Here is a 24,928-nt window from a genome sequence, read left to right on the forward strand (position 1 = left end):
TGGTTGTAGGCCAGAAACTATGTCTATTCCACAGACACGCAACAATTCTAATAGATTAGACAGTTCAAATTCAATCGTGTGGGAAGAGAATAATAAGTGATAACTATATATGATGTTACCTTCTGGGGAAGTTTTTCCTGTTCCCTCATGAATTTTGCATGAACCAACAAGAAGAACAGTAATAAGCTAAAGAGGGAATATTTATCTTGAAACCAGGTGCACCTACTATGCTATGCCAGTTCTAATTGGCCTTTGAGGAGGGATCCGTCTTTAACCATTTTGAATTTCCTTTTTTTGGTTCTTTTTTTCATCCTAGCTTCTCCAGGATCTAAAATGGTGGGTGAGAGTCATCATGAGGCCTTGGCAGCTCCTCCAGCAACCACTACTGCTGCTATTCTATCCAGTAATGTCACAGAACCAGCCAGTCCAGGAGAAGGAAAGGAAGATGCATTTTCCAAGCTAAAGGAGAAATTCATGAACGGGTTGAATAAAATTCCATGTGAGTATGAACACATTTCTCTCACAATTATTTTTGTATTTGGGGGGCTTAAAGTAGCTCTGGTAACAAATAGGAGATTCATTTTTACAGTTGGACTGTAATTTTGTCTCCTCTCTGGTTCCTTCTTTCAAAGATCGCTCTGGATTTTCGCACACTACTTAATTTTCTCTTCTGCTTTGCTCTCCCTTTTCCCTCATAGAGAGGAATGACCAGGCCCACTCTTAAAAAAAAAAAAAAGCAATTTTGTTCCCACTCTGAATAATTCTTATGAAATGACTAAAGCAAGCTTGCTGCAGTGGTCTCATAAAGATGATAGTTAAGTCCAGTCGGTGATATTTAATTAGAGAATTTGCTCACTGAAAATGTTCATCAGACATTTAGTATTTCATATTTCTTTGAAAAGTTCCAGGCAACTTGTAAATCAAGGTGAACTCAGGAGACAGAACGTGGTGACACTCTTTTGACCTCTGAACATTCGAAGCAAAGTATTTTGTGCAATTTAATTTCAAGTAACTCATGTCATGGTCAGATGGTATTATATTCTGAGAGAAACAGAGAAATAAATGAAAAAATAGAGGGAGGCACAAGGTTTCTTATCCCATCAGTAGTTTCAAAATTTGTATTAGGCTGTCCAGTTTTTAACAGCACCTGCCCCCATCAGGGAACTCATTCGACACAGTTGGTACTAATTAGTATTTCCAGGAAGGTGGTCAGAAATGGGAATGGAAGTACAGCAAGCTCTAGTGGACAGGACACTGAGATGGAAGTCATGAGACTAGTTGTACTTTAAGAGCTCCTGCTGGGTTGACTTGCTGTATGTAAATCTTGGGGAATTGTAAACTGCTCTTTAAAAGTGCTTGGCTTAGATCTAGAAGCAATAAACTAGAAGCCAAAATCATTTTTCTACAAAAAAATTCATCCCTCTCCTCAAAAGACTCCATTAGTTCCCATCCACCTCTGCATCAAACAAAAACTCCTCACCATTAGATTTAAAACACTCCATCACCTTTCCCTCTCCTACCTCACCTGGCTTCTCTCCTTCTACAACCCAGCCCACACACTTCGGTCCTCTAGTGCTTCTCACTGTGCCTCGATCTCACTTGTCTCACCATCGACCCCTGGCCCACGTCCTCCTCCTGGTCTGGAACGTCCTCCCTACTCAAATCTGACGGCCATTTACTCTCCCCAACTTCAAAGCCTTATTGAAGGCACATATCCTTCAAGAGGCCTTCCAAGACTAAGCCCCACCTTTCCTGATCTCCTACTCCCTTTTATGTCACCCTGACTTGTTCCCTTCGCTCTTCCTTCCTCCCAACCCGATGGCGCTTATGTACATAATCTGTAATTTTATCTGTTTGTATTGTGGTTTCCCCCACTCTAGACTGTAAGCTCACGTGGGCAAATAATTGTGCCTGTTTATTGTTGTACTCTGCCAAGTGCTCTGCGCACAGTAAGCGCTCAATAAAGAAGATGGAATGAATGAATTAAAAAGTGTTTCCTATTGGAAGTGTGGTTTGCAGCAATTCATTATTTCCTCCTGCAGTTTGGTCTTAAAGAGAGTGAAGTTTAAGGTGTGAGAGAAACTGACTGCTTCATGAAAATAATGTTACCTAGTGGAAAGAGCATGGATCTGTTAGTCAGAGGACATGGATTCTAATTCTGGGCCCATCATTTGCCTGTTGTATGGCCTAGTGGATATAGTGTGGGTACTAATCCCAGCCCTGCCAGTTTGCTGCGTGACCTTGGGCAAGTTACATCTCTAATCAGAGCCTAAATTACCTCATCTATACAATGCATTCATTTAATCAGATTTATTGAGTGCTTGCTGTGTGCAAAGCACTATACTGAGTGCTTGGAAGAGTACTATACATTAATAAACAGATACATTCCCTGCCCACAAGGATCTTACAGTCTAGAGGAGGGGAGACAGACATCAATATAAATAAATAAATTACAGATATGTACATAAGTGTTGTGGGACTGGGGAGGTGGGAAGAATAAAGGGAGCAAGTCAGGGCGATGCAGAAGGGAGGGGGAGAAGAGGAAAGAGCTGCTTAGTCAGGGAAGGCCTTTTGATGAAGATGTGCCTTCATTAAGGTTTTAAGCTGCGAGGAGTAATTGTCTATTGGATTTGAGGAGGTAGGGCTTTCCAGGCCAGAGGCAGAGAGTGGCCAAGGGGTTGGCGGCGAGATAGGTGAGAATGAGGCACAGTGAGGTTAGCATTACAGGAGCAAATGTGTGGGCTGGGTTGTAGTAGCAGAGTAGCAACGTGAGGTAAGAAGGTCCAAGGTGGTGGAGTGCTTTAAAGCCAATGAAGAGGAGTTTTTGTTTGATAGAGAGGTGAATGGGCAACCACTGGAGTTTTTGAGGAGTGGGCAGACATGTGCTGAACGTTTCTGAAGAAAAATGATCTTGGCAGCAGAGGGAAGTATGGACTGGAGTGGGTGGAGGCATTTCCAACAAGAGATTCATTGGATAAGATTCTCATGGATTGGGAAGGTGTGGGGAGGCTGGTGAGGAAGCTGAGAGGAGCAGGTATTAGTACACTGGTGATTCTGCAAGGCTATAATCCAGCATTTGGAAGAACACGTTGCCTGTCCACAATGCACACTAAGTGCTTAATAAATACCACAGCTGATGATGCTGGTAAGGATCCAAACTTTCATTACTATCCTAGGTAATATGTATCACTGGATTTCCTTATGAGATTTGGATGCAGGAAGGCTGAGTAAACAAAAATTGAAATGGCCTAACCAAAAAGTTGAATTGTATTTTGGAATATTTTAATTCTAGATATGATTTTTTTAAGGGTAGGAATAATATAGCATGGTGATAATGATGGGTGACAAATTGGAATATTAATCGATTTAGCTGGCTGAACTAAATCTTGGCTATTGAGCAGATGGGCTTTTTGCAGAATTGCTAGCAAACAGTCTTAGTCTGTCACTTGAAATCCTCCCTTGCAGGAACAGAGGTTTTAAAATGGCAAGAAGCGTGCATGTCATTAGCCTGGTAATCTGCAGAATCCAGCATAGAATGTATTCAAATGGAATTACCTGATGATATCATGCATAACACTAGTTTTAAAATAAAAAAAGAAGTGGAAAAAAAGTTAGGTTCTGAAGCATTTTTATCTTTCTGTTTCATTGTGCATGGCGTTATCTAAATGAAGCAGATGAGGGTTTTCAGAATGTTTTCTTTATTTTTCAACTCTGATTTAAATATGGCTTAGAAATTGGTTGATTTGTAATGTAAGATTTTACAGCTGATATTAAGGTCTGGCTTTTCATGAGCTTCTGGATGTAGAGTACATCTTTTCTTTAAACACAGCAGAAGGTCAAATAGCTCGAACTTGTGTCTTACCAGGAGAGGACATTGGCCATTAACTTAAGTGAAGGTAAAGAACTTCAAACTTAACTGGGGTGCTTTATGGGAAAATTGAATTGTGGAAAAAGGTAGCTCTTCCACTGTAATTTGTGATACATCAACTGAAAACCACATAGGATTCTTCCCTTACATGACATGGTTCTTTGGCAGAGAGGAAAGACTTTTCCATTAGGAAGCTCATGTAACTGTGTATCAATCAATCAATTGTATTTTTACTGATCACTTATTATGGGCAGGGCACTATACTAAGCAGTTGGGAGAACACAATATAACAAAATAATAGACCATTCCCTTACCTTATCCATTCCTCAAGTACAGTGCAAAATTGTTCCTCCTCTAATGCCAACCTGCTCACTTTACCTCCATCTATTCTGCCTTACCACTGGCCTCTTGCCCATGTCCTTTCTCTGGCCTGGAATTCCCTCTCCTATACACAGATGACAGACCACCAATCTCCCCACCTTCCAGGCCTTACTAAAATCACATCTCCTCCAAAAATCCTTTCCAGGCTAAGTCCTCATTTCCCCTACTCTCTCTCCCTTCTTAATCACCTGTGCACTGGATCTGTACTCTTTAAGTGTTTGCTGTTCACCTGACCCACAGTACTTATTTACATTATCTGTCATTTATGCCTGTCTCCCTCTCTGGGCTCGAAGCTTTTTGTGGACAAGGAACATGTCTACCCACTTTGTTTTACTGTACTCACTCAAGCATATATTACAGTCTTCTCCACATGGTAAACACTCAACAGATACCAATGATAGATTGATGCTATAGAAGAAGTTATAGAGGCCACCAAGCAGTGTGTCTTATTCCTTCTTAAAGAGGTCAGTTGGTATATCACCAGATCTGGGAACTAAGCCTTTCTCTTTGGCTCTGGCACCTCCACATCAAACAGAAACTCCTCATCATTGGCTTTAAAGCACTCAATCTCCTTGGCCCCTTCTATCTCACTTTGCTGCTCTCCTAATACAACCTAGCCCAGACACTGCACTCCTTTAATGCCACCCTACTCGCTGTACCTCGATCTCACGTATTTCACCACCGGCCTCTTGCCAACATCCTGCCTCTTGCCTGGAACACGTTCCCTCTTCATATCTGACGGACAATTTTCCTCCCTCTCTTCACAACCTTTTTGAAGGCACATCTCTTCCAAGAGGCCTTCCCTGACTAAGCCTTCATTTCCCCATTTCCCACTCTTTTTCTTTGCCCTGATTTGCTGTTTATTCACCCCTCCCTTAGCCCCACAGCACTTACGTACATATCCATAATTTATTTATATTCGTGTCTATCTTCCCCTCTAGACTGTGAACACATTGTGGGCAGGGAATATGTCTACCAACTCTTTTGCATTTTACACTCCCAAGCACTTAGTACAGTGCTCTATACATAGTAAGTGCTAGTAAGTATGATTTACTTATAGGTTGTACTGGTGACTTCATGAAGTACTGAGGAGAAGTCATGTCTATAAGTGTTGGCAGAGAAATTCCTCTTTGTGGACTATGAGTCTCAGGAATCCCAAGACTCTAAATGGTCTGCTTATCTCTGTAAGCTTCTTTCATAGTTTTTGATAATTATAATTATGGTATTTGTTAAGCGCTTACTATAGGTCAAGCACTGTTCTAAGCACTGGGGTAGATACAAGGTAGGTTGTCCCAGATTGGACAATGTTTCCATCCCACATGGGGCTCATAGTCTTAATCCCCATTTTACGTATGAGGTAACTGAGGTCCTATTATCATTATTATTATTATTACTATTACTAACAGCAATAATAATAACGATAAAATCATTCTAAGATAGGTAAAAGATGTAGTAACTCCAGCAATTTTGAGGTAATCTATCAGCCGATCCATGGTAGTGAGCACTTTCTATATGCAGAGCACTGGATCTTAGAAAAGTACAGTAGGATAAGTGAGCCTCACGTGGGACAACCTCATTCACCTGTATCTACCCCAGCGCTTAGAACAGTGCTCTCCATGTAGTAAGCGCTTGGCAAATACCAACATTTTTTTTACTGATTGTTGGTTTAAAATTGCATGAAAAAGATATTTCTGTCTAGAATGATTCATCTACTTTTTTTCTCCATGAACAGGAGTCAGATGGATGAGCAGGAAAATTTAAGGCATCTTAAAACTAAAGAACTTTTCTCAAGTGGCTTCTTTTTCATTTCTAGGAACCACTGTTGAATGTTTTCTCTCATCAAAGGTTCTGGGTAATAAAGATAAAAACGGTCTTTCCAAGTTATTTGTGCTGACAAAACTCTTGCTATCCAAAAGTATGAAAATGATTTTAAAGTTTCACTTTATTATGTATGAAGGGCTAAAGAAGAGGGTGAAGAGTAAGAGAGCTGATTACTCTGACCTTGCCAATATAGTAGACTAGAGGACCTGCTAACCAAAATGGTCAACTCTGGGTAATGCAAAGAGGATAAAGGGAAAAAGAAGCCATACCTGCATCCCCCTCAAGATTGTAAGCTAGTTGTGGGCAGGGAATGCTCTATTAATTGTATGTCATACCCTCCCAAAGAACTTGGTTCAGTGCTTTGCATACAAAGAGTGCTCATTAAATACCGTGGAATGAATGAAAGAATGAATGGACTGTAAACTCATTGTGACTAGTAAACTTGTCTACCAACATGCTTACATTACATTCTCCAAGGGGTTAGTACAGTGCTCTGCACAAAGTAAGAGCTCAGTGAACACCATTTATTGATTGATTGCTTTTGGAGCCCTTATTTTTCCACTGCTTACCATTTCTCCTAAAGAATGACTTTAGCATTTGTCCTCCTACACCAAAACTGAGAATATAGAGAGTCCACCCTATTTACCAGACACTTCTTTAATTTGGGAGCTATAGTGTTTAAATATAGGAAGAGTGGTTTATGGTGGTGGTGTGCAGCTGTTGATTGTTGTGTGTCTAAAGTAGAGCAACAGAGACAAGGCTTGTATTGCAAAAAATACAAGGAATTTAGAAGAGGATAGGACGCAAAATGAAGAGTCACCAGGAACTTAGGGGCCATGGTTAAATTTAGTCTAGTGACTCGCCAGAGGAAGTGACAGCCCTTTCCCCCTGTAGATCTACAGCTCCAATAAGGTATTGGAGATTTTCTCCACAAAACAAATGCTTTCCATTTGAACTGTTGCCCTGAAGAAAGATTGACTTGCTCAGATAGCAACACTCAGGCATCTTTTTTTTTTTTCTGTAGTGATTGTAAAACCACTTTCTTTGTTTTCTTCCCTCTCACACTGTGTTTTGACACATAAAAATGAGAAAAACATATTGGTGTGGTAAACAGACTAAAAACAAAAGGGAAATTTGACCGATATTGAGTTTGTGGGGTAGGAGTAGGGTATGCTTGGCCATAAGAATTTAAAAAGGTAAAAGATGATGTCTGTACAATTAAGAGTATTCACTATGTCACCTAGCTCGTGACCTGGAAAATTTATTAAAAATATAAGAAGAGAGCTTTCAGACTGATTCTGCTCCAAGGTCATATGAAGCATTCACTTTCAGATTTCCATGAATGATGACCAATATTTTCTCATTTCAGAATAGGTTTAATTCCCTTCGGAACTTTAAATTTGCAACAGGAGACATGGCTTGAGTCATGTCGCTTTACAGAAAGATATATTTCTTGACACAACCTTTTAAAGGATTTTTTTTCCCTGTCAGCAGTTGGATAAGCCCACTTGCTAATCCCTCACATTGTTCCCAAACCTAAATCGTACTTTCATATATTAGAGAGACAGCTGGGCCTAGTAAGTTACAGAACCACAGGACTGGAAATCAGGTGACCTCAAGTTATAGCTCTGCCACTGGTCTACTTCATGACCTACTAGGATAAGCCACTTACACTCTCTGGAACACAGTTTTCTCCTAATAAATATGATATTTTAAAGCTGTTACTATGAGCCAAGCAATAAATTAAAGGGCTTGACTACATACAGGACAATCTGAGGAGCCCACTTGGAGCTCTCAGTCTAAAGGGGAGAGGGAGCAAGTATTTAATCCCCATTTTACAGAATGAGGAAACTGAGGCACAAAGAGATTAAGCAATTTACCAAAGGCCACACAGCAGGCAAGTGGTAGAGCCAAATTAAAAATCTGACTCCCAGGTCTGTGTTCTTTCCACTAGGACACCCTGCTTTATCACCAAGAGGAGGATAAAACAGATCTCTATCTGCTGCCAAACTGTACATTCCAAGTGCCTACTATAGTGCCCTGCACAGAGTAAGCGCTCAATAAATATGATTAAATGAATGAATGAATCGTGAAACTTGTGTGAGACATACCTTTATATCTTTCCCAGGGTTTAGCTCACAGTAAATTCTAGATAGAAGATAATCAGGTTAGACCCAGTCATGTCCCACATGGGGCTCCCAGTATAAGGGAGAAGAAGAAGGAGTATTTAATCCCCATTTTAAAGATAAGCAAACTGGGTTCCAGTGAAGTTAAGTGACTTGTCCAAGGTCACAAAGCAGGCAAGTGGCAGAGCTGGGACTAGGACCTAGGTTCCCTGACTCCCAGGCCCTTGCTCTTAGCCACAGGGCCACGCTGCTTCTCTGGTAATATCGTTACTCCCAGCTTTAGCAAGAACACCCTAAATCATCTGTTATTGCATTCTTTTTAATAGCCTGTCTGTCATTACTGTCAACACGAGATGATTCTTAGAATCACACCTGTTTTACGCAGCTTTCCATATATTCTTTGATCAGAAAACTGAGTATTCTTCCAGGCTTGATGGCCATTATGTTTGATCACTGCTCATTATGATTTCACACAGGATTTCACGCTGAACAGTATTTTCAAGGTGAGGTAAAATTCATGATTTCTATCCTTGGAGAAATGTTTATGTTGCTGCCATCGTACAAATACATCCTTCCAAAACTCGTATAATAAAATCGCTACTACTGAAAATGAAAATAGTAGTGATTTTATATGATTATTGTATTTAGATAGTATGCTAGGTTTAGCCCCTTTGCTGCCAATACCCGGGGTTGCAGCATGAAATGAAATTATAACAATCTAAAAAGTCACAGCTATCATTGCCCTCCATATCAAAAATGATTAGAGGTAGAGCTGAAATCCATTTTGGGCAAAGCCGGATGTTTTTTCTACCCTGAGTACACAGATAAGTATATTGCATTTTGGTTTACAACTGTTGCTGCTGTTTACAGAACCTGCAAGATAACAACAATAGTTTTATTTGAGCCTCTGCCTTTGCACTCTGTGAGCTAGCTACCCATTACACTTGGTGAAAGTGAATGTCTAAAAAAAATGTGTATTCACCTGCTACTGCTGTTTCTTATAATGTGGAAAGATCCTCAAGGGAAGGGATCGTGTCTACCAACATTTTTTTTAACAGTATTTGTTTAGCACGTACTATATGTCAGGCATTTTACTAAGTGCTGAGGCTGATACAAGCTAATTAGGTTGGGCACAGTCCAGTGTACCAAGAGGGGCTCACAGTCTTCATCCCCATTTTACAAATGAGGTAACTGAGAAGTTAAGTGACTTGCCCAATGTCACAGAGCAGACACGTGGCTCCATACTTCATTGTACTATAATAATAATAATACTTATTGTACTATTTGTTAAGCGCTTTCGATGAGCCAGTGCACTGTACTAAGCGTTGGGGTGGATGCAAGCAAATAAGATTGGACACAACCTCTGTCCCATGTGGGGCTCACAGTCTCAATCCCCATTTTACAGATGAGGTGACCGAGGTACAGAACAGTGAAGTGACTTGCCCAAGGCCACACAGCAGACGAGTGGTGAAGCCGGGAATAGAAACCACTCCCAGGCCCTTGCTCTGCCAAGTGCTTAGTACAGCTCTCTGCACACAGTAAGGGCTCAAAAAGGTCTGTCTATGCTTCCCTGTTGAGGTAGTGCTCCATTGTCTTCTATTAGTATTTCCCCTTCGCCTTTCCAGTCGAGAGATGAGATGCTGTAAAAATGCTTTAAGCAGTGAAATGATGTGTTTCAGAGCCTTCCAGTGGGTAATCATGTCTTGTCACTTGAATGGTGACGTTCATGAAACTGTGAAGAAATCCAAGATACTGTGGAATGGCTGAATCAGGAATCTAGAAAGTCAGATGCTGTGTGCACGATCCTGGAGAGAAATGATTTACAGTGGAACCTCTGGACTGTTTCACTATCTACTTCTTTGGCATGATTTATAACCGAATGTTCACCACCTATGCTCAAAAGTCCCGACATTTTCTGACTTTGCTCTCTACCTCTTTGTCCATCTTTTGAAATGGTTCTGCCCTATATGGCAGAGTCTTAGAGCAACTTTCAGTTCCTTATAAGCATAATAATTATGGTACTTGTTAAGTACTTACTGTGTAGCAAGCACTGTTCTATGCACAGAGGTAGATACAAGCTAAACAGGAGCTCCACATGGAGCTCTCACTCTTAATCCCCATTTTACAAATGAGGTAACTGAGGCACAGAGAAGTGAAGTGAGTTGCTCAAGGTCCCACAGCAGACAGGTGGGAGTAGAACCCGGTCCTCTGACTCCCAGGCCCCTGCTCTTTCCACTAGGCCACACTAAATTCTTCCTTCTTTACTAGAGTCTTCTTTCTCCCCCTGCATTTGAACCTGGCTCAGTACTGTGACATTGATTTCCAAATTCACTGAGGCCTTCTGTTTACCGGAGGAGATTTCACCAGGCCAGTGGAAACTCATCTGAAATAAGGGTAATGCGAGATAGACTGTGAAAGATAAGGCATCTTAACTATTCATTACTTGCAGTCTAGCATATCTTTTTTAGATTACTCTTGCAAGAAGGTAATCAGCTCATATGAAATTGTTCCAAAACTCCAGTTTGCAAGAGCATCTTGCTAGTGAAACAATTGTTGCTAGGTTTGGGATGTAATTTGGGGTAGTGGTTCCAAATCAGAAAAGTGCATTTTAGGTTTAGAAAAAAAATTGGACAGAAATGACAATTTGTACTCATACAGAGCCCTTGAATGATGAAACAACATGCATTATACTGACTTGATTGATAGTGATTGAAAGCTAGCCACATGCATATTTAAAGATGATTATGTGGTATGGAGTTCTGTCACTCTACTGTAGAAAATGTGCACGTAGGGAAAGAAGAAAAGCAGAGGGTATTTACTGCTTTTTATTTAAATCATTTCCTTTTCCCAGTAAAGCTTTTCAATCTTGCAAGGTCCCCAAGTCTTCAACAATCCCTTTAACTCAAGCTGCTGCTATGAGTCATTCTCAGAAACTGACATGTCCTTAGCTCAAATGGATCTTCAAAACACATCATTGTTTTATTGTAAAAAGTAGTGATTTTTTTCCAAGCTTCACAATGGAAACTTTGGTTCCTGTGGAAAAAGGAAAAAAATAAAAATTTTTTACTTACATCCTCATTCTGAAGACCAGTTTGAGCCTAGGCTGAATCAATATCAGCAGATTAACTCAGATTGAAATGTGGATGTGTAGCTTCTTTATGTACACTTTGATTTGCCTCCTTGCAGGGAGTTGTTAAGGTGACGCTCCTCTAGACTGTAAACTCATCCTCTGGGCTTTAAGCTCACTGTGGACAGGGAGTGTGCCTATTATACTGTACTCTCCCAAGCGCTTAGTACAGTGCTCTGTATACAGTAAGTGATCAATAAATATGATTGATTGACTGATTTACTGACAATGTACAAGATCCTGGGAAAGAGCATATTAAGGTGTCCTGGTGAGATATAATTGGAAGTCTCCCATGTACTCTCCCAAGTGCTTAGTACAGTGCTCTGCACATAGTAAGCACTCAATAAATGCCACTGATGATGACGGTAAGGGAAATAGCTGAAACCATGAAAGACAATGAAAGAATTAGAGTAAGAAAGAAGAGTTAAAAGTTAAAAAAAAAACTTAGAAAGGAGCCTATGAGCTATGTACAGTTTACAGTGAGACAGGGGACAGAGATGCAGGAAAGGAGGCTGAGAAGGATCATTTAAAGAAATATAAAGTGAATATGGAAAGCACCATATTGGTGAAATCAAGATGGAAAGATTTTCTAGAAAGAGGGAGTGATTCACAATATTGAAGACAGCTAGAAGTAATCAATTTCTTCCGGGCATCTTAATAATAACAATAATAATGTTGGTATTTGTTAAGCGCTTACTATGTGCCGAGCACTGTTCTAAGCGCTGGGGTAGACACAGGGGAATCAGGTTGTCCCACGTGGGGCTCACAGTCTTAATCCCCATTTTACAGATGAGGGAACTGAGGCACAGAGAAGTTAAGTGACTTGCCCACAGTCACACAGCCAACAAGTGGCAGAGCTGGGATTCGAACTCATGAGCCCTGACTCCAAAGCCCATGCTCTTTCCACTGAGCCACGCTGCTTCTCCAACATCTTAGAGAAGATGTTTTAGAAGGACTTTGAAGGAAAGAGTCAAAGAGGGTTGGAGATCTTTGGGATGGAAATGTGTGGATAAATGGGGTCAGAGATGGAAGAATCACAAGCCAGATGGAGTTAGAAGATTAACTAGGGCGAAGTAAATATAGTCAGGGAGGGAATAGCAGGAGTGGAGAGCAGGTAAGTTTACACAACCAAATTCCACTATCACAGTCCCTTTTCTTCTTTATACCCCATATTATTTCTTTCATAGTCTATATCCTTATTCCTCTACATCGATTCAATAGTTAATACAGGCTTCCAATATAAAGTTTCTTAGTCTTTTTGCTCAGTGTGAGGAGAAAGATGATAGAACCTGAAATGATATTTTAAGGTTATGGATGAAGCTAGGGTAACTGTTCGCACCGATCACGTAGGCAACAGTGAGGGGACAAGGGAGTACAGAAGCTAGAGATTATTTTCTCTCCAGTGGCAGTTGTTAGGTCAGCAGCTTGTATCATGAGCAATGTGTTTCCCTTCTGTAGAAAGTGTTCCTTTGAAACTGTCATTTCCTTGGGGAAGGACATTCCCTAGATACTATACCTGAAAAAATAAATCAGAACACAACTATAGGTTGCATAACAATCCGAGTAAATAAATAATCTCTGACCTTTGATTTTATGAGCATCTCCTGATATTGTTTGCAGAAAAGTTCTAGGGGCAAAAAAAGGCTTGTTTGAGAGGGAAAATACCAGAAACATGCAGTAAAGAAAGGGAAATCCTATTTTCCAAGTGTAACTAGCAAAGGCTCAACCTTCTCCTCTGTCTCCATCCATTTCAAGATAGTTGGTTTCTTTTTTCTAATGGTATTTGTTAAGCCCTAACTACGTGCCAGGCACTGGGCTAAGTGCTGGGGTAGATACAAACTAATCAGGTTGGACACAGTCCATGACCCACATGGGGCTCATAGTATTAATCCCCACTTTACAGATGAGGTAACTGAGGTACAGAAAAGTTAAGTGACTTGCTCAGGGTCCAACGGCAGGCATGTGGTGGAGCCGGCAATAGAACCCAGGTCCTTCTCACTCCCAGGCCCATGCTCCATCCTCTTCAGCCGTGCTGCTTCTCACCAGGAAGGGCTCACACTTTCAAAGTACAACCACTCTTCCCTCCCCTGCCCCTAGATTGAGAAGAAGGTTGAGAGAAGCACAATCGAGGCAGGGCACAGCACACGTAAACAGAATCTGGGACAACTCTAAGCATGCTCAAAGCACCTCGACCTTCATAGAAGTAACTTAGACGTGGATTCTAAAGATGTTCCTTCTTGATGACTTAAAGAAGTAGCAGGCAGATGACAGGAAGAATAATCAGAATAGATAGGCAGAGCTTGAATTCCCAAAGAAGCTAATCTTTTATGAATTCCCATGTCACAACTCTTCTGGATAGGTTCCCTCTAGACATCCTCTATATTGAAAGAAGAGGGCTCGACTCTTACAAGTACCAAAATAGGCATAAATGAGCATGTTCTGACCTCTTAGAGACGATAACTTTGAGAAGGACTTTGAAGGAAAGGATTAGAGAGGAGGAGATGTCCATGTGACGGATAAGGGGTCAGAGATGGGAGAATCACAAGCAGTGATGCAGTGAGAAAATAAGAAGAATAATGATTATGGTATTTGTTAAGCTCCTACTATGTGCCAAGCACTGTTCTAAGCACTGGGATAGATACAAGGTAATAATAATAATAATCATGTTGGTATGTGTTAAGCACTTACTATGTGCCAAGCACTGTTCTAAGCGCTGGGGGGAGATACATGGTCATCAGGTTGTCTCACGGGGGGATTACAATCTTAATCCCCAGATGAGGTAACTGAGGCCCAGAGAAGTTAAGTGACTTGTCCAAAGTCACACAGCTGACAAGTGGCAGAGCAGGGATTAGAACCCACGGCCTCTGACTCCCAAGCCTGTGCTCCTTCTACTAAGACACGGACAGAGTCCAAGTCCCACATGGGGCTCACAATCTCAATCCCCATTTTGCAGATGAAGTAATTGAGGCAAAGATAAGTAAAGTGACTTACCCAAGGTCACACAGCAGACACGTGGAGGAGCCAGGACTAGAACTCTCAACCTCTGACTCCCAAGCCCACGCTCTTGCCATTAGTGTGGCTTAGTGGAAAGCCAAATGATCTAATGAACCTGGGTTCTGGGTTCTAATCCCAGCTCCACCACTTCATTCATTCAGTAGTATTTATTGAGCACTTACTATGTGCAGAGCACTGTACTAAGTGCTTCGAATGTACAATTCGGCAACAGATAGAGACAATACCTGCCCAATGACAGGCTCACAGTCCAAACGGGGGAGACAGACAGCAAAGCAAAACAGAACCAAACAAAAACAAGACAGTATTATCAAGATAAATAGAATCAAGGGGATGTAAACCTCATTAACAAAATAAATAGGGTAATAAATAATATATACAAATGAGCACAGTGCTGAGGGGAGGAGAAGGGGAAGAGGGGAGGGCAAGTCACTTAACATCTTTGTACCTTTATTCATTTACTATAAAATGGGGATTCAATTCCTGTTCTCTCTCCTACGTAAGACTGTGAGCCCCACGTGTGACAGGGACTGTAACAAACCTCATTAACTTGCATCTACCCCAGCACTTAGAAGAGTGCTTGACACTTCGTAAGTGCCTGACAAATACCATTTAAAAGCATGATAAGAACTGGAAAAACTGGTAGATGCCCTGAATATGAGTCACTGTTGAGAATTTGATGAAGATGATGATGTTGATGAAGTTCATCGATCTCTACATGGATTCACGAGATACAAAGAGTGGAATGCCCTTATTCAAAAGTTCCACTCCTCTCTTACCACCTAGAGGGAGTCATTCATAATAATAATAGTAATAATAATGATTGTTCTAAGTGCTGGGGTAGATACAAGCTTCTCAGGCTTGACACAATCCCTGTCCCACTTGATCCCCATTTTACAGATGAGGTAATTGAGGCACAGAGAAGTTAAGTGATTTGCCCAAGTCACAACAGACAAGTGGTGGAGCAAGGACTAGAACCCAGGTCCTCCTGACTCCCAGGCCCATGCTATATCCACTAGGCAACTGATGCTATTTTCTACATGTGTCTTCTAACAGACCTAAAATAAACATCATGTCTGCTTGGTACCATTTCAATCTGAAAAAGCTTTCCTATCCTGGGAATGTGTGGTTAACAGTAGCCTTCAGTAGTCGCTCCATGAAAGTCCTACTTGGTTTCTGACCAGCGCTGGAGAACCGTGACTCGAGAAATTATCTCCCCCTCCTGATTAAAGTGAGCAGTAAGGGTGGTATCCTTGAAACTCAGTGGCATAGCTTCCAGTGTTTTAGAAAAGTGCCCCTTCGGGAAATTGAGAACACATCCACCCTTCTGTCCAAATCATCAGAAATGGCACCTGCCACCATTTTTGATGATGTGTAGCAGATATTTCTGCCATTATGGTTGCCGTGCTTTTGTTCTTCCACCTAGTGAAGTCTTTGTTGCAGGTGGAGCCAGAAGGATAATTCCGGTATCTGTTCAGCTCTTACTGTGTACCAGGCATGTAGTAAGCACTGAACAGCTAAGCTCCCCTTTTCCCCCCCTTTCCCTCTGCTCCTCCCCCTCTCCCTTCCCCTCCCCTCAGCACTGTGTTCATTTATATTTATTTTTATTACCCTATTTATTTTGTTAATAAGATGTACATCCCCTTGATTCTATTTATTGCTATTGTTTTTGTCTGTCTCCCCCGATTAGACTGTGAGCCCGTCAGTGGGCAGGGACTCTCTCCATCTGTTGCCGATTTGTCCATTCCAAGCGGTTAGTACAGTCCTCTGCACATAGTAAGCGTTCAATAAATACTATTGAATGAATGAATGAACACTGAAGCTTCTGAATCAGAGTTGCCGATTTGTTCTTTCATTTCTGGACCATAGGTGCAAATAATCTGGATTTTAGTTGGAAGGGTTTTTAAAAATCATATTTAACCTCTTTAGTTAGAAAAAATTTCTCTGGGGTAATCAGGACACCTGATTTACATTAAAAAAATCACTCCCTTTCATAGTAGTTCTGTTTTAGTCTCTGCCTTCCTTTTATTCTGCTTCATCTTCTTAATTAGTGTCAGCTGCAGTTTTCTCCAACCATGCACCCAAATACTGGCTTTTTTTATTACCAAACAAGGTTCTCCTTTGTACAGACCTTCCAGTAAATTGGCAAATGAACAAGTATCCCATTTTCTCTGTGCTTTGTCACTCTGGCATAAATATGTGTCATTGGAATAAATCCAGTTTGATCACGTGAGACTTTGACTTGCTTCACAGGTGGTTCAGGAATTGACTTGTTGACTGGCTTAGATCAGCCTAAACAGAAAGATCTACTTGGGACTTCAAATATATTTCAGAGAATACAGTTGCTCCATCAGCTACCATCTGCTGGGTGGATTTGTATTATTATTATTATGGTACTTGTTAAGCATTTACTGTGTGCCAAGCACTATTCTAAGTGCTTGGGTAGATGCAAGTTAATCAGGTTGGACACAGTCCCTGTCCCATACTAGGCTCAAGCTCTTAATCTCCATTTTTTACAGATGAGGTAACTGGCACAGAAAAGTTAAGTGACTTGCCCAAGGTCACAGAGCAGACAAGTATCCAAAAGGACAATACTCGAAAATAAATGTATTTGCAGATTAAAGATGTTGGGTTTTTCCATGGTACCTGCCGTATTATTTCTCCCTGTTCTGCAATTCATATTTAAAATGGGTTATATTTCATATAGACTCTGGTGGGGGTTAGATATTTGGTGAACCTGGAGATTTATATTTTTCTAGAATACTCTCTTAATTAGTGAAATGTACATGTTTCATGTTGCTTCATTATCGGATCCTTATTGCCAGTAGTAGAAGCAACTTAGGAGGTATAGAGACATGCTGCAATTCATGGCTCCTAAGTGATAATAATAATACACTGTAATATGCACTTGAAAAAGTACAATACAAAGAAATGGCATGTTCTCTGCCCACAAGGAGCTAATATTCTGCTCCTTCCCCTCTCTGATTCCTCAACAGGCCTCCCTCCCCAGTTACACCTATCTCCTTTCTCTTCCAAGCTCCCTGTTCCTCACAATCCTTGCTCTTCTGACATCTGCTTCCTCCAATTCATCCAGGCATGTCAGAGTTGGAGTAGGAGAAGCTGGAACTGGAGCTTGTAAGAGCCACGAGGCCAAGGAGAACATCATGAAACATCTATCGCATTAACCAAAGTATTACCATAAATTATTTCTTCATACTGTCAATTGGCTGACCTGCTAATAGAGGAGTATTAATATTGCAAGAAATCATTCTCATTTACAGTCGTTTCCTTCTTCAGCCACAGAATTGATTGGCCTAACAATTACAGCCAAAAATGTTTTTTGTTTCCTAGATAATTTACAATGCTGGTTATTAGATCTGCCCTGCCCTTCACAATTAGCCTCTCAGGTGCTAATTGGCATCTCAATTGGCATCTGCTTTTAAATTCGTGCCTAGAATGGTGCTTGAGATGTAATATCCACTTAAAAAATTCCATAAAAAAATAGTTCTGACTGGTAGCATAAGATAATTACAGGGACTTTCAAAATAAATAGACTCTCCATCCTAAAGTCACCAATTTCAAGGGGATGTTTTTAAAAGTACTGGCTTTTAAAAGTACTGGGAGCAGTGTGGCCTAGTGCAAAGAGCCCAGGCCTGGGAGTCAGAGGACATGGGTTCTAATCCCAGTTAGATTCTGCTGTGTGACCACGGGAAAGCCACTTCATTTCTTTGTGCCTCACCTCAGTTCCCTCATCTGCAAAATGGGGGTGCAGTATTGGATTAAATGCTTTACTAAGCACTGGGTAATCAGGTTCCACATGGAGCTCACAGTCTAAGTAGTAGGGAGAATGGTGGGAGTAAATAAAGCATAGCTGTATTTAACCTCTCTTTAGAAAGTTTGTGACGTTATTGTATATAAAAAAAATTTTGTCAAGAGTTCCGGCTCATGAATTATTCAGACTATACTTAGCGCAACTTTAAGTAATTCATTAGTTAAAAAGAATTCCTAGAAGGCAAAATACTTACATTTTTCCAACGTGCTAGGAGTGGGAAGGGAAAAGCTTACTAGCGATAATGATTGTCTCATTCTGGGGCCTTCAGTAACAATAGAGGTAAAATAAAGGAATCAATTTGCAGTTCGAAACCACCAAATCTAGGTACAAGCTAAAAGCAAATTTCTGTCTTCCCTTTTCTCAGTGCAATCATCCAGAAAAGACAATGCCCAGAAAAAGAAACTCCAACATTAAGATGCACATTTTCATTACTATTTAATGTAATTTCAATTTTTATTGACAGGGTATTCATTTTCCTCTAAAACCTAAAATCTAAACCTTTTAAATGTTGAAAGTAAGACTAGAATAGGGACCTAAGATTGTGTGATCCATAGGCACAGAAAAAAAAGTCTTAATACGTTAAGGATCTGATAAAAAAATGCTTGCTGCTATGCTTACTTAGGAACGGCACTTAGTGATCACGCCGTGACCCTCTCGAGTGCAAATTCTCTGTTATTCTTGTGACTTCTGAGCTCTTCTTGCTGACAGGGAGATATTTTCTTCTGAATTGATTGAACAAGTGAGGCAGCAAGTTTTCTCATCACATCATTTTAAGAAGTTTTAAAAGGGAGTCATTCATTGGCCAAAAATCCTCTAATGGAGCAGAAATCCCCAGTTGGAGGTTGCACCCATAAAATGGAAAATAAGATTGCTGCCCAGCCCAAGTTTGTTCATCCATTCACTCCATGCAAATATGAACTCTGGTCAGATCTAGCACTTATAGCAGTGCTTGGCACATATTAAGTGCTTACCAAATAAAATCGTCATCATTACTGCTAGATTGCTGCATCAGCCTCCTTTCTGACCACCTTGCTTCCAGCCGCTCCTTCTTCCAGTTCATAATAATAATGAAAAAGTGTGGTATTTGTTAAGAGCTTACTTTTGTTCCAAGCACTGTACTAAGCACTGGTGTAGGTACAAGGTAATTAGTTTGGACACAGACCCTGTCCTACCATGGGCTCACAATCTTAATCCCTGTTTTACAGTTGAGGTAATTGAAGTCCAGAGAATAATAATTAATAATAATTACTACCATATTTGTTAAGCGCTTACTATGTGCCAAGCCCTGTTCTAAGCACTAGGGTAGATACAAGACAATCAGTTGTCCCACGAGGGACTCTCAGTCTTAATCCCCATTTTAAAGATGAAGTAACTGAGGCCCAGAAAAGTTAAGCCACTTGCCGAAGGTCACACAGCAGACACAGGCAGAGCTCTTGACTCTCCCACCTCTGACCCCTAACTTATGCTGTTTTCCCATCCTTGGACTCCCCACTAACCTGCCAGACCATAGATCTCCACATTTTTAAAGCCCTTCTAAAAGCCAATCTCCTCCAGGAAGCATTCCCTAATTAATTCAACACACCCTCCTCGTGTCTCACACCCAGGTGTATATGTATGTTTTTATTTATTGACCCTATTTTATTTATATCTGTATTCATAATTCTGCGATATAGTCAATTACTTTTTTGGTGTTCATCTTGATGAGTTTGTATTGCTTCCCTGTTTATTCTTGGTATTCCTCTGGTTTTCACTGTGTGTAAATAATTTTTGCTTCCCCCACTGAGGTCGAAAACTGAGGGCAGGTAAAGTCTTATTACTGCCGTACTCCCCAGAATGTTTAGTAAAATGCCAAGCACCCAGGTGGTGCTTGAGAACAACTTATATTAATTTGAAGACAGGTTTAGTAGAAAATAAAAAGACAATAGGTTGAACACTGATAAATAATCCCCCCCCACCAACCAATCACTAGATGAATCCATTCTAAAAAAATGTATAAGGTAGAAGTGCTCATTGCCCTGCTTCTAGTTGAGATGCTACAAATACCCATGGAAAACCTATTCATAAATAACCTTCCTCTCTGAAGGTCATTGTCAAGAAAAATAACCTTACAGAAAAATCAAAGACTATAGGTACTTTTTAGTCTCAACTTTACAAATGTGTTCTCTCACATTTCACATTTCTATTTTATCTGAAGTTTAAGAATAAAATCCTGAAAGAGAAAAATACAATAACTTACTTTCAAAGCTTTTGGCAAAATTGTATTAATTGAAACTAGCAATTACACTTGTAATATTATTACCCAGCAAATTAGGCAGTTGTGAATCTGATTTTAATGCTTGGATGGATGATAGGGGTCAAATGATGCTTTAACTATTAGCTAATGCAAACTAAATCTATCCGTCATCTTGCCATTGATTCCTGCAAGCAGGTCATGCTTCTGGAGGAGTACAAATAGAACCAGTAATCCATCAACATCACTGCCTTAATACTACTTAAATGATGCAAAGAAAGAAAAGCCACTTAACTATTAACTTCAAATACCTTTGAGAAATTGGTTGTTCTTCCCATATCAACTCCGTATCTTGGCTCGTACCATCAGAATTGTAAATCCCTTGCAACCACAGAAAACCTACTCTCTTCCAATGCTTTGTACAGTGTTCCACACACACAAAAAAAGGCTTAATAAATGTGAATAATAATTGTGGTTTGTATTAAGTGCTTGCTATGTGCCAAGCACTATATCAAGCACTGGGTCCATACACGATAATCAGATCCCACATGGGGCTCACAATTTAAGTAGGTGGGAGAAGAGGTGTTGATTCCCATTTTGCTGATGAGGAAACTAAGGCACAGAGAAGTTAAGATACTTGCCCAAGGTTACACAGCAGGTGCATAGCAGCGCTGGGATTAGAACCCAAGTCCTCTCACTCGCCCGCCCCTACTCTTTCTACTAGGCTACACTGCTTCACGGCTACCTCTATGCCATTATGATTACCATAACTACTAATTCTGATAGTACTGCTCCTATTACTAAGTATGACAGTGGTGTCACTCAGATGCACTGCCATCTGAATCATTCATTTTCAGTGTTTATTTCCCAAAAAGCAATGGAAGAGGCTCCTTTTCCCTATATCAGGAACCTGAACCAAGCTTCTCATGGAAAGAGAGATTATTGTTGTCTCAGGCAAGCTGAAGGAAAAGATTTCCAGTTCCCATGATGAAAAGGAAGAATACCAAAAGTAAACTGTATTTTACTCACCAAGGCGTAGGTTGAAGAGGCACCTTTACATGACCAATTGGCACATGTGATAATCGCTACTTTGTAACGTGGCAAAATTCATATTGGGGTTTTTTCTAGGCCCCTGTTTTCTTTCCTGGACAACCTACAGCAAGTATCTGCCTTTTCTGCTTGAGAGAAGGTCAGGGATTTGATAGCTTTGCAGGCGTTAAATGACAATCCTTCTGACTGATTAAGGCCTACCGATAATAAATTCCAGAGGACACAGGTGGTGTGAATTTTGTGTATCTGGGGATTTCCCTGTAATTTGATAGCATTAAATTGCTTATATTATCATTCTGGTGACAGCTGCTGTTGATTGATGTGTGCACGGAACCTCTGACTAGATTAAAATGATGAGGAGATGAAATGGATTTGTAGGTTATGGGGAGGGAGGGGAAAGGAGTGAACCTAAGGAATCGTTCAGTAAGTCAAGTGCTTACTGAATATTCCAAAAATTCATATTATGATTTTCAAAATTGAAAAGGCAAGATCCCTTTCAAATGGCTGGCTTTGAACTCAGACCCCATGCCAGCTTGGTCTCTCTGATACAATCAATCAATCAATCAGATTTAGTGGGCGCTTGCTGTGTGCAGAGTACTGTAGTCTTCCAAAGGTCTAACATGCCCCAGGTGGAAAAGCACAGGCCCAGGAATCAGAGAACATAGATTCTGATCCCGGCTCTTCCATTTGCCTGCTGAGGGACCTTGGGTAAATCATTTAAATTCTCTGTGCCTCAATCTCTTCATCTGTAAAATGGAGAGTAAATCTTACTTCGTCCTACTTTGACTGTGAGTGTCTTGTGGGATAGGGAGGGTCTGCGTCCAATTTGATTATTTTGCATCTACTCCAGCACTAAGTACATAATAAGCACTTAACAAGTACCGTAACAGTCATTAAATGGCTCCAGATTGTGCTTCATTGTGTCTTGAAAACATTGTTCTTTCTTGAAGCTTGCACATGTCCTCTTAGCTCTTCCCAATACCCCATTCTAATTGTACCTCATGCTCAACTCTCCTGCATTCAAACACTAGCTAAAACTATTCCTCCAGGCAGAAACTCTTTTTCCTCCCCAAATCCAGAAAACTACAGCTATCTCCTTCACTTGATCCCTCCTAAAAAAAAACCAAAAAAAACCTACACCAGGAAGCCTTCCCTGATTACTCCATGACACCTCTATTTTATCAGACCAACACTCACCTTTGCACTTGTGTACTTTGATTGACTCCTCAGTACTAAGCACTTGGATGAGTACAATACAACAGAGTTGGAAGACATACTCCCTGCTCACAAGGAGCTTACAGTCTAGAGGGGGAGATGGACATTCATATAAATAAATAATTTTACATATAGAAGTTTGGCTACAAATACAGCTTTGATATGAAGCAAATTTTGTGTTCACCTATATCAGGTTAATATTCCATAGTTCCAATTGCCTTTATTGTTTTGGGGTTCTACTTCTTTCTCTGCCAGTGCATCATTAAATTCCCAAGATAGAATTTAAATGCCCTATGTTGCCAATCAATAAATCAGTGGTATTTATTGAGCACTTACTGTGGGAAGAGCACTGTACTAAGCATTTGTTAGTGCACAATATAAAAGAGTTGGTAGACACATTCCCTGCCCAAAATGAGCCTACAGTCTGGAGAGAATGAAAATCCCAGTTTGTTTGTCAATTAGCTTACAAGTCTATGTAAAATTCCTCTCATGTCAATTGTTTTCTTTAGAGCTCTTGTCAGTTGATAGCACTGTGCTAACTCTGCAAAACAGCTTCTAGGAAACAATCATCAAATTACAGCAGCTCCTGATTGTCTGCCTTAAAGATGGATGATCATAGTCTGTTGAACTGGAAAATTTCCTAGCTGATCCCTATCCCTCACCTCATTCTCAAGCAGGGCAACATAAAAGAGGTTAAACCTTACCGAGCCCATCCCTTAGCCCTGCTTTATTGCACTGACAATAGGGATGAGCTAAGGTCATCTTGGACTCTGATTCAACCAGCCATCCTCTCATGAACAGGCTTTGATCTCAGTTAATTTTAGAGTCACTAAATTTGTCTAGTAAATGGCCAGATGCTGGGTCTGTTGATCCTACCATTTTTTTTAAGAGCTGGGAACAGAGTCTAGAGGATTGATTTGTTTCCTACCTTTGCCCTGTATCTCTCATGATTTAAAAGTTAGCTCTGCTGAACAGCAACATTGCATTGTACCCATTTACTGACATTCTTTTCTAGGAGAATTCCAACAGATTAGGCTTAGATAGGATCTGGCTGGTTATGGAAACCAGAGAGGCTTCCCATCAGCTCTCCCCTCTCTTCTTGAAGATGATAATTATGGTGGTATCTTTGAAGTCTGGTGGCAATTCTTCATTGCTCTATCTTTTAAGCATTAAATCCACTCCTTGCTTGTTCATTCAGTCATTCGATTGAATTTATTGAGCACTTACTATGTGCAAAATACTGTACTAAGTGCTTACATAATAATAATAATGGTGGTATTTGATAAGCGCTTACTATGTGCAAAGCACTGTTCTAAGCGCTGGGGGGGATACAGGGTGATCTGATTGTCCCACGTGGGGCTCACAGTTTTAATCCCCATTTTACAGATGAGGTATCTGAGGCACAGAGAAGTTAAGTGACTTGCCCAAAGTCACACAGCTAGCAAGCGGAAGAGCCGGGATTCAAACCCATGACCTCTGACTCCCAAGCCCAGGCTCTTTCCACTGAGCCACGCTTAATTCTTTAGGAATAGTCTTTAACTTCATAACGGCATTTGACTCCTCATCTTGGATTTGTCAGACTTCATTTTCAATGTCAGAAAATGTGTTCAGATCATCGGTGAAGGATTTAAAATCTGCCATGTTCCCTGCCAACTCTATTTTACTTTCCCAAGTGCTCTGCGCACAGTAATTACTCAATAAATGTGCCAGACTGACAGACTGATCTAAACCAAAATTTATTCTAGTTTTGGAACATCTTTACTTTTCTAACAATTTTCATTATGGCTCTGCCATTTGCCTGCTGTGAGACATAGGGCAAGTCATTTCACTTCTTTGTGCCTCAGTTCCCTCATCTGTAAAATGTGGATTAAGACTGTGAGCCTCATGGGAACTTGACTGCATCCAAACCAGTTATCTTGTATCCATCCCATCATTTAGAACAATGCTCGGCATGTAGTAAGTGCTTTACAAGTACCACAATTATTGTTATTGTCTCTGATACTTTATAGACCTGGGGTTGTTCTTGATTTGCATATCATTTTAGATTGAAAAGTACCATTAATGTTTATTTTTATAAATCGCACCTGTTGCTGAACCTCATGAATTGCTGGAGTAAAAGTTTGTAAAAGTTTCCGTCTTATCTTTCATTTTGCTCATTTTGGTTTAGAGGCTTGAATGTTGTTTTTTTGTTGAAGATTTCCTTCTAGCCATTGCTGGTAAGGGCAGATGTGGCACCTCAGAAGAGGACAGTGCTAGGTGTTTTTAA

The 24,928-nt window shown here is 40.5% G+C and overlaps 1 protein-coding gene across 3 annotated transcripts in view; it reads left to right on the plus strand.

The window, feature by feature from the left end:
- The window catches only part of SYT1 (synaptotagmin 1), a 656,933-nt gene that overhangs the window by 432,966 nt on the left and 199,039 nt on the right, over positions 1 to 24,928 (plus strand). For all 3 annotated transcript variants that reach the window (XM_007666337.4, XM_007666335.3, XM_029079387.2), the window contains one exon: positions 317 to 499. In XM_007666337.4, coding sequence (XP_007664527.1) covers positions 334 to 499 — 166 coding nt within the window. In that variant the 5' untranslated portion in view covers positions 317 to 333. The remainder of the gene's footprint in view (positions 1 to 316; positions 500 to 24,928) is intronic.

Source organism: Ornithorhynchus anatinus, chromosome 14 (genome assembly GCF_004115215.2).
Source record: "Ornithorhynchus anatinus isolate Pmale09 chromosome 14, mOrnAna1.pri.v4, whole genome shotgun sequence".
NCBI classification, from domain to species: Eukaryota; Metazoa; Chordata; class Mammalia; order Monotremata; family Ornithorhynchidae; genus Ornithorhynchus; species Ornithorhynchus anatinus.